Source organism: Moschus berezovskii, chromosome 3 (genome assembly GCF_049115385.1).
Source record: "Moschus berezovskii isolate FMDL1 chromosome 3, NW_MosBer_1.0, whole genome shotgun sequence".
Taxonomy (NCBI): Eukaryota; Metazoa; Chordata; class Mammalia; order Artiodactyla; family Moschidae; genus Moschus; species Moschus berezovskii.
In genome coordinates, this window is record NC_142462.1 from 31939779 (window position 1) to 31954219 (window position 14441).

The 14441-nt window shown below is 42.5% G+C and overlaps 1 protein-coding gene across 1 annotated transcript in view; it reads left to right on the top strand.

The window, feature by feature from the left end:
* The first annotated feature begins 9357 nt into the window (after nt 1-9357).
* Nucleotides 9358-14441, top strand: part of TSPAN13 (tetraspanin 13) — a 39738-nt gene continuing 34654 nt past the window's right edge. Inside the window, exon 1 of the mRNA XM_055420535.2 lies at nt 9358-9621. Coding sequence (XP_055276510.1) covers nt 9559-9621 — 63 coding nt within the window. The 5' untranslated portion in view covers nt 9358-9558. The remainder of the gene's footprint in view (nt 9622-14441) is intronic.

The following is a 14441-nucleotide window of genomic DNA, read 5'->3' on the forward strand; positions in this document are numbered from 1 at the left end:
CTGAGTTGAAATGACAAAAATCACCTTATGAACTACACTCTCTAATATACAGTTACTGTTTTAAAGAAAAATTTGTGCAGGGAAATAAGTTTGAAAAATACACAGATGGTTTTACTATTTTTTTTCCAGAATAACATTGTTTACATAATATAAAATATGAGATTACTGATACTTTAGGTTATTAATATTTCTCTCCTCTCAATTCTCATAGTTAAATTACGAAGTGATCATTCAGGAACACTGTCAGCATCTCAGGAGTCCCCTGTCACCTTTTTCCAATCACTGTTTCCACACACACCCTCCCAAATGCGTGACTACCTGATCTTTATGGTCACCAATCCCTCAATTTTATTTGTAATTTTTACCAGTCATCTCTAAATGCAATCATCTCTAAATACTGTCATTAAATTTATGTTTTTGAATTTTATATAAATGAAATGATAAAATCTGCCTTCTTGCATTTGGGTTTCCCTTACTCAAGTCCATGTTGGTTAGGACACATCCATATGGTTGAGGTAGCTGGATATTTTTCATTTCTGATTTGGTTCAGTTTCTACTAATGGGCATACCATAACTTAGTCACCCATTTCTAGTATGGATGGATGCTTGAGTTATTTCCAGCTTGGATGATTTCCAGTATACCAGAAGCTGCATTAAACTGTATTGATCTCACTTTTAGAAGTCAGAAAGATATATTTTTTTACAAGTCAAAAATAGTTACTCTTATAAATGCTGGGTTTCCTTCTGTTTTTCTCAAACACAATGATAGCTTATTTAAATAAGCTATAAAATGATTGACCACTTTAATTGCACCTTTTCCTATTCATTCTGATGTATTTGTATTAATTAAGGCAGTATTATTAGCTTTCAAATGAAAAATAATACATTTACTTAAGTATCCATTGGACTAAATAAATATTAATGGAACACATAATGATCTATACTACTCAAAATGAAACACGTTCAGACCTCAGAATTGGAATAAGGTAGATTTCCAGAAAGTTTTGTCTTAGATGTGATGGAACATTGTAAATGTCATGAATTCCTTCTATTGTTATCTTCATGGCACATTCTTAGCATAGTGAATAAAGAAAAATTGGAAGGGAGGATGTGGAGACAAAAGAGGCAAAGGTTAAGTGGATTATCCCATTCCTGAAGCCTATTGTCCCGCCTCTTTTAAGTCAGCTGATCAGAAGTCAAGCTGGATTTGTCTGACCATTAAGCTGGATTTGCCCATTAATGGCTGAATATGCCACCCAAAATAATCCCAGAAATTTAGAATTGAGATTTTGGGGTGCTATATATGACAAGATAATCATATATAGCCATATGTTTTCATTCTCTTGGCATCACATGGACAGGAAAATAAAGAAGCAAGTAAAAGCAAGAAAAAAAAAGAACTTCAAATTTAACTTATAGTTAGAAGAAAAACATTTTCTGAAAATGAATTATGATTTGAGGTCCTTTAGCATGAACTGTGAAACATTCTGCAAAACAGAAGAGAGTCTGAATATTATTGTAGGCAGGATGATATATTGAATTTAATTGATAAATTCTGGCAAAACATCAAAAAGGATAATAGAGAAAACAGAGCAAGAAACAGACTTGGAAGGAGACAGGCAGCTATTGATCAGCTCCTTTGTCTCATTCTTGGCCAAGAAACTCCCATCTTGAGCTTCATTCAATCCAAAAAGCTGCAAATCACTCCAGAAGAAAGTTTCTACAGTTCTTTCCTTTATTTCCCCTGGAGACACAAGAATATCAAAGAAAGAGTGAACAAAAAATTTTTGTAATAAAAAAGCTGTCATTGTAAATAATTTAACTAGATCAATTCTAGTAAAATCACTGACAGATATTTTAAAAATTGGCACTTAATTTATATAATAATATTTTATTGACTAAGGAAAATATCCTGGGGTTGAAATATAGTATAGCAAAGTGTATTGTAGTTCAGGACTTCCCTGACAGCTCAGCTGGTAAAAAATCTGCCTGCAATGCAGGAGACTGCAGTTCGATTCCTGGGTTGGGAAGATCCCCTGGGGAAGGGATAGGCTATCCACTCCGGTATTCTGGCCTGGAGAATTCCATGCACTGTATAGTCCATTTGGTCACAAAGAGTCAGACACGAATGAATGATTTTCACTCTCACTGAAGGTGAAGCAGTTTAAAATTTGCTGTATTATTGATGTTTTATGTGACTATAAATTGTGCATGAGCAATTTTATGTTCATATTTCTGAGAAGTTTAGGAAGACTTTTGATAAGATAGGTAAAAATTCTGTGCAACAGCTTATAAATAATTTTGCTTAGGATTTGTTGAACAAAAGCAAATCTTGGTGTTGAATTATTAAAAAAAGAAATGTTGACTGAACTGATGATAGGAAAAAAAAAATAAAGGTGGTGTCAAGCTAAACCCAAGTTCCAGTGGCTACTCAAGTAAAGAATCTATTGGCCCATAACGCAGGAGACACAGGAGACACAAGTTAGATCCCTGAATTGGGAAGATCCCCTGGAGGAGGAAATGGCAACCCACTCCAGTATTCTTGCTTCAGAAATCAGGCGACAGTCCATGGGATTGCAAAGAGTCAGACTGGACTTAGAAACCGAACAACAACAACAAAAACCTAAGCCACAAAGAAAGAGTTTTAGAATATGGATTGTTAAAACCTAAAAAGGATTACCCAGCTGAAGTTAGGGAATTCCTTCATGGTAAAATGATGAAGACTGAAAAATTGCAAGATGTGACCAGAAAAATATTTTTAAGACAGAGGGGGAACTTATGTAAACCCGGGGCGAATTCATGTCAATGTATGGCAAAACCAACCAATATAATATTGTAAAATAATTTGCCTCCAATAAAAAATAAATTAATTACCAAAAAATAGAAATAAAAAAATAATAATAAAATAAAATATCTAAAAAAAAAAAAAAGACAGAAGGGGAAAATATAGTCAGAATTATTGCAAGAAAACACCCTTCCTCTTGTGGGCAGCATAGTTGAGGCAGCCCCTGGGCTATACCCTGAAATCCATCAGAGCCTCTGTGCTGATGTCTGCAACCAGTGACTGCGGCGGGGGTACTTAAGGCAGGCTCACTACTGGAGGGTGTGCTGGATGTCTCTGACATTTGGCTTTGGCTTGAAGACTCCTTGCTGGCCTGGCCAAAGCTTTTAAAAACTGCACTGCAGTCCAAGACCTTCCTTCTTTCCTTTCTTCCTTTCTTCTTCCCTCCTCCCTCCCTTTCACGCGTTCTTCCTCCCTCTTCCTTTCTCCTTCTCCTTTAGCCTTCCTTCCCTCTCTCCTCCATGGAGGTGAGACTTTACTGTATTCCCTTAACCATCCTTTGTTGTTCTTCAGCCGCTCAGTCGTGTCTGAGTCTTTGAGACTCCATGGACTGCAGCATGCCAGGCTTCCCTGTCCCTCACTGTCTCACCAAGTTTGCTTAAACTCGTGTCCATTGAGTCAGTGATGCCATCCAACCATCTTCTCTGTTGCCCGCTTCTCCTCTTGCTCCCAATCTTTCCCAGGATCAAGGTCTTTTCCAAAAAGTTGCCTCTTTGCATCAGGTGGCCCAAGTATTGGAGCTTCAGCCTCAGCAACAGTTCTTCCAATGAATATTCAGGGTTGATTTTCTTTAGGATTGACTGGTTTGATTTCCTTGCTGTCCAAAGGACTCTGAAGAGTCTTCTCCAACACCACAGTTCAAAAGCATCAATTCTTCAGCGCTCAGCCTTCTTTATGGTCTAACTCTCACATCTGTGCATGACTACTGGAAGAACCATAGCTTTGACAATATGGTCATCTGTCAGCAAAGCGATGTCTCTTAACTCTCCTAGCCTCCTATAGTTACTTCCCCACTTACCCTCATAGATGTTTCACCCAATAAACCTGTTGCACATCTAATCCAGTCCTGGTTGAGTTTAGAGGATCTGTCTGATAACTAACATCTGAATCTTCTTTGGTTTTGCTTCCATTTCTTCTTTCGACCACAGTAATTTTTTTTTGATTATCCAATCTTTCATAATTTTGATTTTGTGTCAGGTAGTGTATATAACAGAACACTGAGAGTGAAGCAAGTAGTATTTCCCAACAGAAAACAGTGCTTTATTCTGCCAGGGTACTGCTATGGATACCCAAGTAGCACACACTGTCATTGAGCTGGGCCAGGACTTGTTACAGGTTTAGTTGGATTCACTTCAGCACTGGCTTCAATTGTTTCTGAGGTTACAATCAAGGTTTTCCTTCTATACGAAGGAGCCCTCATACAGATTTCTTTGTACTTTACAGCCCAGCGACCAGCACTCTGAGCCTCAGGAGACATGGTTACAACCTGGCTGTTACTTTTTTTTTTTTTTTTTTGCTGTGGAGCATTCTTCATCCGTCAGTCATGTCCTTGGATTTCACTCACGTCCTTGTGAGTTCTTTCCCTTTTCTGCTGTTCTATCCCAGTCCCGGAGGGCTCTTGCAGCCCACGGGAAAGAGATTTTCCTCTTCGGCTACTTCCTTAGCCTTTGGCAGCCACTACGCGGAGAGTCGGACACGACTGAGCGACTGAACTGAACTGAACTTTGGATTAGGTAAAGACCCAGATTGCTCTGTCTTTCCTGTCCTATTCTCAGATTTTAGCCACTGTCACACTCGGGGATGTTTGTGCATCCTGAGATATTGTGGAGGGAGCACTTTTGCCTGATCACTGACTACAGAGCTTCCAGTCCTTATACTAAGTGAAGACCCATGGGTTAGAGCTGGCAAATATTTGTACACTCACTCTGAGGCTTCAGTTCAGTTCAGTTCAGTCATGTCCAACTCTTTGAGACTCCATGAATCACAGCACGGAGGCCTCCCTGTCCATCACCAACTCCCAAGGTTCACTCAAACTCACGTCCATCGAGTCGGCGATGCCATCCAGCCATCTCATTCTCTGTCGTCCCCTTCTCCTCCCGCCCCCAATCCTTCCCAGCATCAGAGTCTTTTCCAGTGAGTCAACTTGTCGCTTGAGGTGCCCAAAGTATTGGAGTTTCAGCTTTAGCATCAGTCCTTCCAATGAACACCCAGGATTGATCTCCTTTAGAATGGACTGGTTGGATCTCCTTGCAGTCCAAGGGACTCTCAAGAGTCTTAGGACCCTAGAATTATAGACTATAACACTAGTCCACAGGTGCACATTAAAAGATGGTTTAAAATAATCAGCTAGTTTCTCTTTATCCCTTTCTATGGCACTCTTCTTTCTTATCAAAAATTTTTAAAAACACTTCTTATTTTACTTCCCTGATGGCTCAGTGGTAAAGGATCTGCCTGCAATGCAGGAGACACAGGAGATGCAGGTTTGATCCTTGGTTCGGGAAGATGCCCTGGAGGAGGAAATGGCAACCCACTCCAGTATTCATGCCTGAAAAACCCCATGGATAGAGGAGCCTGGTGGGCTATAGGCCAAAGGGTTGCAAACAGTTCTACACGACTGAGCACACACACACCAATAGTTGATTATAACTGTTTCAGGTGAACAGAGAAGGGACTCAGCCATATATGTACATGTATCCATTCTCCCTCAAACTCCCTTCCCATCCAGGCTGTGTGGCAGTCTTCTTTCCATGGTGGTTTAGTCCCTAAGTTGTGCCCAACTCTTGCAATCCCATGGACTGCAGCCTACCAGGCTCCTCTGTCCATGGTATTCTCCAGGCAAGAATACTGGAGTGTGTTGCCACTTCCTTCTCCAGGGAATCTTCCTGACGCAAGGATGGAACCCACATTTCCTGCATTGCAGGCAGTCTCCTGATTGCAGGCAGATTCTTTACTGACTGAGCCACCAGGGAAGCCCCTAATGTGGCTCAGAGGTTAAAGCGTCTGCCTCCAATGCGGGAGACCCGGGTTCGATCCCTGGGTCGGGAAGATCCCCTGGAGAAGGAAATGGTAACCCACTCCAGTATTCTTGCTTGGAGAATCCCATGGACGGAGAAGCCTGGTAGGCTACAGTCCACGGGGTCGCAAAGAGTCGGACACGACTGAGCAACAGAACGGAACGGATATGCAGAGTACATCATGAGGAATGCTGGGCTGGAAGAAGCACAAGCTGGAATCAAGATTGCTGGGAGAAATATCAATAACCTCAGATATGCAGATGACACCACCCTTACGGCAGAAAGTGAAGAGGAACTAAGAAGCCTCTTGATGAAAGTGAAAGAGGAGAGTGAAAAAGTTGGCTTGAAGCTCAACATTCAGAAAACAAAGATCATGGCATCTGGTCCCATCACTTCATGGGAAATAGATGGGGAAACAGTGGAAGCAGTGTCAGACTTTATTTTTTTGGGCTCCAAAATCACTGCAGATGCTGATTGCAGCCATGAAATTAAAAGACGCTTGCTCCTTGGAAGGAAAGTTATGACCAACCTAGATAGCATATTAAAAAGCAGAGACATTACTTTGCCAACCAAGGTCCGTCTAGTAAAGGCTATGGTTTTTCCCGTGGTCATGTATGGATGTGAGAGTTGTACTGTGAAGAAAGCTGATTGCCAAAGAATTGATGCTTTTGAACTGTGGTGTTGGAGAAGACTCTTGAGAGTCCCTTGGACTGCAAGGAGATCCAACCAGTCCATTCTAAAGGAGATCAGTCCTGGGTGTTCATTGGAAGGACTGATGCTAAACCTGAAACTCCAATACTTTGGCCACCTCATGCTGCAATGAGTTGACTCACTGGAAAAGACTCTGATGCTGGGAGGTGTTGGGGGCAGGAGGAGTAGGGGACGACAGAGAATGAGATGGCTGGATGGCATCACCGACTCGATGGACATGAGTTTGAGTGAACTCCGGGAGTTGGTGATGGACAGGGAGGCCTGGCATGCTGTGATTCATGGGGTCGCAAAGAGTCGGACACGACTGAGTGACTGAACTGAACTGAACTAAAGAGTGAAAGCTGGGGCTTCCATGGTGGCTCAGATGGTAAAGCGTCTGCCTGCAATTCGGGAGACCCAGGTTCCATCCCTGGGTTGGGAAGGTCCCCTGGAGAAGGAAATGGCAACCCACTCCAGTACTCTTGCCTGAAAAATTCCATGGACAGAGGAGCCTGGTGGGCTGTATAGTCCATGGGGTCACCAAGAGTCGGACATGACTGAGCGACTTCACTCACTCAAGAATGTAATTACTTCCTGGGTTTTGCTCCCTTTAGATGTCTTTGGTTCTTCAGTTCTATAACAATTTTTTTTAATCGAGGTAAAATTGGTAAATAACATTGTACGTTTCTTGTGAATTGCATTATAATTCTACAACCATATTCACTACAAAGTGATCATTACTGAAAGTCTAATTACCATCCATCATCATACAATTAATACTGGTCACCCTCTTTGCCCACCTTCCCACTCCGTTCCTCTCTGGTGATCACCAATCTGTCCTCTGTATCTGTGAGTTTTTGTTGTTGTTGTTTGTTTTCGTCTATTCATTTGCTTTGTTTCCTGGTAGGTTTTCTTTTTCTTTTCTTTTTAAACTATTTTGTAGCTTTTCTAGCTCATTCTTGTTAGGGTGGAATCATCTGAAATTTCTACACCCAAATTCTAAGAAATCCCACCATGTTCACTTGGTTTCTTTTCCAGTTTGCAGTATTCTCTTTGTTTTCTCTCTTAAAGGCCACAGCTCTAACAGCCCTCCTACACTTGCAGCTCTTGCCTGGTTTCTGTAACTGCTCCCTTAGATTGCCCCTCAGACTTAAGGGGAATTGTGACTGCTTGCTCTTTCTAGCTCTGAGCTGTTTCACCATCCTGTTTTGGCTTCCTTTAACCTTGTCCATATTTTTCAAAACAGTCTGTTTATTAAACTCTTCTTAGTCATTGAAATGAGCCATCTCCTGCCTATTGGACTCCCGATTGAAAGGGGACATTCCTACAAAAGAAAAAAAAAGATTGAACCCACAGGGAGACAATAAAGTAATACGAAGAAAGCATAGAGTTGTCAAAAGTTGGTTGAGTGATGGTCAAGTGGTAGCAATGTCACTAATGAGAAGAGGAAGAATAGATCTCCCCACTAATTATTTTTCTTAAATGTCTAAAATGGAAAGTTGAGCTACCAAGTTTTAATTGGGTTTGAGGTCATTTTCCAGATTAAAATTTTTAAAAAGTTGGAACTCTTTTGGGGTATATACAAAAGGTTAATATGGATTAATACCAGGGCTAAAGAATTAATGCAGCTTTCTTGGTGAAGTGAGGTCTGGGGAAGTTAAGAGAGGTTAGAAGAGGAAGTAGATCATTTCAAGAAAACAAATAATCTTTTTATCAGCTGCTTTTATTTAATGTGAACAGCATCACTTGCTATCGCATCATTTACTCAGCATCAACTCTTAGGTTTCATATAAATATGATTATTCCTCTGTAAGAACAGTTTTTGGTAGAAGGCATCATGAAATAACCAAACCTTTATTTGCTTACCTTAGTGCCTGAAATGCAGTAGGTATTCAAAAGCTGTCATATATACTAATACTAGCTGACATTTACTGAGTCCTTACAGTGCCAGAAACTGTGCAAAAAGTGTTTGACATACTGTTAATATCCCAATTTACATGCGAGGAATTTGAAGATCCCTTGTGCATTTCTATAGCAGAGGCTCAAAGTGATAATGAATTGACAGAAGTGGAGACTGTCATTTAAAATTTTTCAGTTATTTATGGAGGAAACTCCCCCCACCCGCCCCCAGTTTATTGAAAGGCAGGTTTGGAAGACCAAAACAAAAAACAAAAAACAAAAAAAACCCACCTCTTGATTTTCTGTTCTTTATCCATGTATTCATAAAGTCCATTAGCATTTTTGCAGATCCCTGTAGGACATACCTAATCTGACAAGAGTCACAATTATGGGTCGTATATCCAACCTATTTTCTAAGAAAAGCAGGTATTTCATCTTTCCTTTTATTCATTTCCTTCCTTTCAGTTTCCCCACTTCATTTTTCTCGTCTAAGTCGTTCATATTGATTCATTTATTGCTTCCTTCCTTCCTTTCTTCATTCAAACAAGGCCAGGTGCTTGGTTTGAAACTCTCATTCACAATGGTGCCACGTCACCCGCTGGGGCCGAGACCCGGGAGGTGCTGTCATCTTCCTCCGTGCCGGCGTGGATCTCCGCTGAGCCCCGCCCTCTCTTCTCACCGGCTCCCCGGGAACCGCGGCGAGGTCGCTGTCACGCTCTGGCCTCCGGCACCCTCCCCTACGGCCTCCGCCCCTGCCCCCCTCCCCCGGGGCCGCCCCGCCCCTCCCGGATCCCAGCCGGCTGAGCGCATTTATTTGCATATTTCTACCTTTGTTCCCCGCCGGCGGCCAATCAGGGCGCGGGGCGAGGCGGTGGGGGGGTGCTGGGCGGGGCTAGGGCTCAGGCTCCCAGTGCTGCGGCCGCAGGTTCCAGAGCGGGTTGGAGCCGCCGCGGGCGCGCCGCGCACTGCAGCCCCAGCCCAAGCCTTGGGCTCCACGCTTGCAGCCCGGCTGCGGCCTCGCCTTGGCTAGGCCCTGAAGGCAAGGACAAAGAGGCTGTCGGGAGGCTCCGCCGGAGCCAGATTTTACCTGTAGTTGGAACCACAGGCTTCAAGATGGTTTGCGGGGGCTTCGCGTGTTCCAAGAACTGCCTGTGCGCGCTCAACCTACTCTACACAGTGAGTATCCCGAGCCCGTTTCTCTTCCCCTGGGGGCTTTGCACCTGCTCGGGTGCTCGGTGGCCACTTCATCCGGCCCCCTGTTCCCGTCTTCCCACGCTCTGTTGTGCGCCCCCGGCCTCGCCATCGGTCTCCGCCGGGGACCAGGAGCCGGCGACTGTCGCAGCCTCTTCCTTTCATTGTGAAGCCTCCGTCTTTCTGGCTCGGTGGCCGCGCGTCCCTGCCCCGCTGCTCTACCCCGCCCCCTCATCCACCGCCTTGTTTTTCAGTCATTTGACCAGACCTCTCCACTTTGCCATCCTCATTATCCGTTCCGCAGCTCGCTCTTGGCTCCCAGCCGCCTCCGGGGCGAATTTGGAGGCGGGAGAGCAGCCTCGGATTTGAGGACAGTTTTGCAAAAATAGCGTGATCAGAAACTGACAAGGCGGCTTATGGATGGTGTACGTCGTGTTCGGCTCTACGTGTGCCTGTGATTCTCATTGAGGCCACCGAGTAGGTTCACAGGATATCCGCAGCTTCCGAAGTTTGTTTCGTGCTTACTTAAAGGAATATCTTTGGGGGAGGTGGGGGTGGGGACGGGGGTAGTTCTGCTTATAGCTGGTGCTTTTTCCATGTGTCCCCCCGTTACCAATATCCTAATTCCATTTTAAGCGAAAGCCTCCGGTAAATAAGCGAGCCTCCACCCAAGTTGTTCTTTCCCTTCCAACCAGCTTGGGCTTTTTAGTTTTAACCCTGCTGTTCGTATCTTTGTAATTTTTGAGGGGGCAGTTCTGGTTGAAAGGGAGGATGGGAGAGGAGGTTGCCATTTATCGAGTAACTCCCACGTCCCAGATGTTACATACCCGAATTCGTTCCTTTTTCTGACAATCAACCGAGGCAAGTGGCCTTTTGTAAATTTTATACATAAGGTGATAGACCAGAATAGGGCTTCAATAAGTTTACAGAGTTGGTAGTTGGAGAGTCAGGAGTGGAAACCAGGATGTGGGATCCAGATCTTTCTGCAGGCTTCTGTACTAGGTGAGAACAACTTAGACTTCTGTCGTCATGTCTCTATCATAGTCTTGCTCCTTTCTATAAATACACCTGGCGTTTTTTGCAGCACCCACCCTGAAAACAAACCCAGCTCCTCTTCATTAGCTGAGAGCTGGGCCATCTGTGTAAGCTTAGGTTATGTCCTCAGAGTGGGGAGACTGCCTTGTGGTCGCCAACGGGAGAGAGCTGGGTCATTTGACTATTACTGTTCCTGGGTATGTGAACGTGATTGCAAAGCTTTGAACACAAGACATAAAGAAGCATATGTTAAACAAACAGAAATGGTGTAGAGTATGTTTTTTCTGGCTAGTTTGTGTGTGTCTTAGTAGGAATTTAATCAACATGTCTCTAATGATAAACTTGGGAAAAATTCTGGAACACCTGGTGATTCAGCTCCTTGTGATTGGAGATCCATGTCAAGTTTCAGATCAGAATCCACCTTTGTGTTCCCTAAACATGCCTATCACTTTGATTGTTTATTAAGTAAATAAATTCTGACCAATTCTCCAGGTATTTTCTTTTATTAGCCTGAATGACCTGCTTGGAACTTCACATTCCCCACTTTATGCTCTGACTTCTGCCCCCTCCCCCTCATGATTTAGTCACCTGTTCACCAGATATTTAACCTTATAGTATCTGCTTATGTACAGTAGAATATCTACATACTTAATTGATTGAGGGGTCTATAAAGATTAATGTGCCATATATATATATATATATATATGCTTCTCCAAAGGCAAATTGTTATTAAATCTAGTTCTCTTGCTTTCCAGATATGTCATTTCTAGCTGTATCTACTGTGGTATCAGGAGAGCAAGGAGAAAGGGAATTCTGAAGGAACATACTAAGACTTTTATGTGTGTGTGTGCTTAGGCTCTCATGTCTGACTCTTTGTGATTCCATGGACTGCAACCTGCCAGTCTCCATGGGGACTCTCTAGGCAAGAATACTGGAGTGGGTTGCTGTGCCCTCTTCCAGGGGATCTTCCCAACCCAAGGATCGAACCCAGGTCTCCTACTTTGCAGGTGGATTCTTTACCGACTGAGCCACAAGGGACTTTTGTATCTGTCCAACCTTCAAAGTGCATTGATCTTCAAAGTGCATCCTGTTGTTTTTTAATAGCTATATGGTAAAACATAATTAATTGGGGATTCACAGGACTGTACAAATGGTTAGCTTTTTAAATCTAAAGCTTTTTAGAGAAAGGATATTTCTTGAATTAATGTCTACTGCTTATAAACTGTGAACAAGTTTAGATGAGTTCAGCAATTTAAATTGGAAACAAATGAAAGGTTAACCTTGAACCAAGTCTTAAATTGATGCTGAAAATGTACCACTGCTATTATTTAGATTCTGTATCTTTCCTTGTCTCTCCTCATCGTTTTAAGATGGGGCATGTGAAGTGGGTTGGGGACAGGGTAAAGGCTGAAGACTTGGGAGACATTTCTTTTTAAGACATAAAGAGGAGGACCCTTTATAGGTTTCAGTTCCACCTGGATTACTGCTTCTGGAATAAACTCAAAGTTGTGGGATTAGATCTGAGATCATTTCTAAAAGTGTTGTTGAAGCCTACATTGAATGTGGAAGTGCCAAGTGTAAAGGCCACAGCCTGTTTTGAGAGTCATCACTCTGTTTCTTGAAGTATTTTCTTCAGGAACTTAGGACTCAATCAGCCTATTTACTTGCCCAGTGCAGTTTACATGCACAGGTGGCCTACTAATGGCTTTGAGACTAGAGCAGAATTGGTGATCAGTCTGAAAAGCCTGTCCTTAAATTGGTTGGATGGAACATCCTCCTAGTTTGTCATGGACTTTTGATCACTAGCCAAAGGTGTGGTTGATTTTTGTTGTTGTTTATGGTTTCAATTCAGCTCAGTTCAGTCGCTCAGTCGTGTCCAACTCTTTGCGACCCCATGAATCACAACACGCCAGGCCTCCCTGTCCATCACCAACTCCCGGAGTTCACTTAAACTCATGTCCATCGAGCTGGTGATGCCATCCAGCCATCTCATTCTCTGTCGTCCCCCTCTCCTCCCGTCCCCAATCCCTCCCAGCATCAGTCTTTTCCAGTGAGTCAACTCGTTTCATGAGGTGGCCAAAGTATTGGAGTTTCAGCTTTAGCATCAGTCCTTCCAATGAACACCCAGGATTGATCTCCTTTAGAATGGACTGGTTGGATCTCCTTACAGTCCAAGGGACTCTCAAGAGTCTTCTCCAACACCACAGTTCAAAAGCATCAATTCTTTGGCGATCAGCTTTCTTCACAGTCCAACTCTCACATCCATACATGACCACTGGAAAAACCATAGCCTTTACTAGACGGACCTTGGTTGGCAAAGTAATGTCTCTGCTTTTTAATATGCCGTCTAGGTTGGTCATAACTTTCCTTCCAAGGAGTAAGCGCCTTTTTATTTCATGGCTGCAGTCAGCATCTGCAGTGATTTTGGAGCCCAAAAAAATAAAGTCTGACACTTTTGTTTGAATTAATACAATCCCTTGTACAGAACTTCCCAGGTGGCTCCAGTGATAAAGCATCTGCCTGCCAATGTAGGAGACACAGGAGACGTGGGATCGATCCCTAGGTTGGGAAGATCCCCTGGAGAAGGGAATGGCAACCCACTCCAGTATTCTTGCCTGGGAAATCCCTTGGACAGAGGAGCCTGACTGGCCACAGTCCATGCGGTGGCAAAAGTTACGACTACTACTTACGACTAAGTGCGTCTACTCACATACTTGTGCTGAACAATTTTACATTAGTGTAGTGAATATTAAGTTTATAGATACAGGAGGAAAGGCAGAAGCTATGGTTTCTTCATGTACCTTCATGATGTCATATAGTGACTTGCTCTAGAACTTTCTCCATTTGAAGAAGCAATGTTTCTTCACTCACCAGATACTTATTGAGTGTCTACTGTGTGCAGGGCATTGTTCTCAGTCTGGGAATACGGCAGTGAGCCGAATGGCTTTAAATAAGCATGGCTTGTGAAGCCTCTTTTTCATTCACTATCTTCTCTGTGTTTGATCTCAAGAGTTTTCTTCAGTCAGACATTTTCGCATTGTGTGTATTCTGCTGAGAACTGTAGGAAATAATAAACACACACAAAGGCAGATACCTACTCAGTGAAGACAAGATCTAGTTAGGATTTATGAGGTGGGAAAAAAAATTTAGGACTAAGAGAGATCCTTGTGAGTTAGAGAAAGTATGATTGAATTGGGGAAGTGTGGAGATAGCTCAGGTCTTTTTGATACTGTTCAGGATATAGATAAAGTGAAAACTGCTTCAGAAAAATGGTCTATTTTATTTTTAATAGTTTATATTAAAATAATTTTGATTGAAAATATTTTGATAAAATAGTGAAAAATAGCTTTTAAAAATTATTCCTAGTTTTTTGATGGTGAATTTTAGGAAGTATGAGGTAAGTGTTATCTTAAAATATGTAACATTTTGAAGATTTATATCTCCTGCTTCTCAAGCAAAGAAGAAAAGACTTCTAGGAATTGGACTGCTGGTTATAATGTGTGTGTGTGTGTGTGTGTGTGTGTATGAATAGTTTTAATTAAGAATGTAAGAACAGAAAATAACTTGTAGTCTTTAAATGAGAAGGGTCATTTCAGAAGTTTCAGTTTTGTTTCTTATTCTATATTTGTTCTCCTAAAATCTTTCTAAGTTTGTTTCTATTGATATTTTTTGCAGTATTTTTTCTTTTTTTCCAATACCTTGGGTTGCTTTTGGGGAAAAAACCTCTGTGCAGTCAAAAATTATACCTGTTTACATCCATTCTAAGACAT